The sequence below is a fragment of the Echinops telfairi genome, unplaced genomic scaffold (assembly GCF_000313985.2).
Source record: "Echinops telfairi isolate 266 unplaced genomic scaffold, ASM31398v2 ScPeMD7_7;HRSCAF=31, whole genome shotgun sequence".
Classification (NCBI taxonomy): domain Eukaryota; kingdom Metazoa; phylum Chordata; class Mammalia; order Afrosoricida; family Tenrecidae; genus Echinops; species Echinops telfairi.
Genome location: NW_022103904.1, coordinates 1,829,336 through 1,831,014, shown reverse-complemented (window position 1 = coordinate 1,831,014; position 1,679 = coordinate 1,829,336). Strand labels below are relative to the sequence as shown.

General features: G+C 36.6%; 1 protein-coding gene across 1 annotated transcript in view; it reads left to right on the top strand.

Moving 5' to 3' along the window:
- The window catches only part of KIAA0895 (KIAA0895 ortholog), a 51,267-nt gene extending 50,682 nt beyond the window's left edge, over positions 1-585 (top strand). The window contains exon 6 of the mRNA XM_004708153.2: positions 338-585. Coding sequence (XP_004708210.2) covers positions 338-585 — 248 coding nt within the window. The remainder of the gene's footprint in view (positions 1-337) is intronic.
- The last annotated feature ends 1,094 nt before the right edge of the window (positions 586-1,679 follow it).

Here is a 1,679-nt window from a genome sequence, read left to right as displayed (position 1 = left end):
GCATGACTGGGTGTTGGGTGGTGGTGGTGGCTAGTGGAATAATTATTTTTAAAGATCACATATTTTAAATTACCAGTCATTTTTTATAAGTAGGGGGGAAATGTTATTTTAGTTCTTGAGGTGCTGGGATTTAGGGGTAGAGGAAACTAGTGTGCATATTATCATGGCTCCCCCAGGACCATACACTTGGTGTTACTAAGATACATAAAAATAAACTCCTGGCAAACTAGAATTTTTATACAGGGTTGGTCTCTATAGTGAAAGGAATGATTTAATGCCTAATTACTTAATATTGTATTTAAATGTTCAAAAATAAACACTAATCTGGTTCCTCCAGGGTGTTTCAGTAAAGACCAGGTATACTTGGATGGGATCCTTCAAATCCTGCGATACAGAGAGACCATTGACTTCCATTTGCTGACTGCCCTGGGAAAGGTGAGTGCAGCCAACAGCCCCCAGGCCCCTGACACAGAGGGTCAGCATTTCCTCCAGTTGGACTGTGTGGTCAAACAAGACACAAGGGCCAACTGGTTTTTTGGAGCGCAGGACCTTTATATGATAAACAAACAAACCTACTGCCATTGAGTGGATTCTACTCGAAACCTAATTTAAATACCTATGGAAAATTGGCTTCTCACACAGGAGAATAAAAGTGATAAGAAAAATGTTTTAATTTAATCATAAAAATTGGAGAAAAAAGCAAACGAATGTAATACAAATGGTATTTCTCAAAAATGATGAAACAAAACAAATTATATTTCTCAAGTCAAATTGAAATAGGAATCCAATATATTATTTGTTCTAATTTTCCTAACTTGACAGTGTGGTGTTTATAACTTATTTTCTTGATTTTATTTCAGTTTAGTCAGAAGATTTATTTAGGTTTAGATTCTCTCTCTTCCACTTATGATAAGTCTTCAAAAAGTTTGTTGAGAAATTGAATTAAAAGATAATGTAATTTTCTCATGAATGCTTTGGAGCCCCATTATATGAGTATAAATATAGTTCGATAATTTCTAGACAGATTTTGTCCAAGCTAGATGTTAAACCAAATTCTGACTTCTATCTTTTTTATAAGGCAAGAGAGCAAGTAAATACATTCTTTTCTAACATAGTAAAGAGAGAAATTCATTGCCTTTGCTATTTAGCAAATAGTCTGTGCCTTGTTATCAGAGAGACTCGCATCTGGGCTCTGAAAGGTCTGTGTTGTTACAAGCACACTTCTAGGTGAGGTAACAGCTCACAGTGAAGAAGCACACCAACCTGTGTGATCCACAGATGGCAAATAATAAAATCCAAGACCAGAGGAGTGAAAGGTATTGGAGCTTAAATTCTTGGCACCCAGTTTGTGGAAGTCTGTGGATGACAGTGAAAGCCCAAAACCCATTTGCAGGATACCGACTTGGATTGGGCTGCCAGTGAATCCCCTCTGACCGCTGATCAGGGAGGTGAATAACTCTGCCCTCCGACAGAATGCACTGAAAAGTGACCAGTGCAGATGTAGTTAGGGTAAAATTTAGCACGTTCTTATTTGTTCTCCCTTTTGATCCATTTAAAATTTGTTTTAGTTTTTAATTTCTGTTACCTCTTCAGCGGAAGTTTTTCTGTGTTTTATTGTCATTTGGTTGGTGGTTTTTGGGTTTTTTTCCTCTTTGTTATACATTTTCTTTATATGAAAT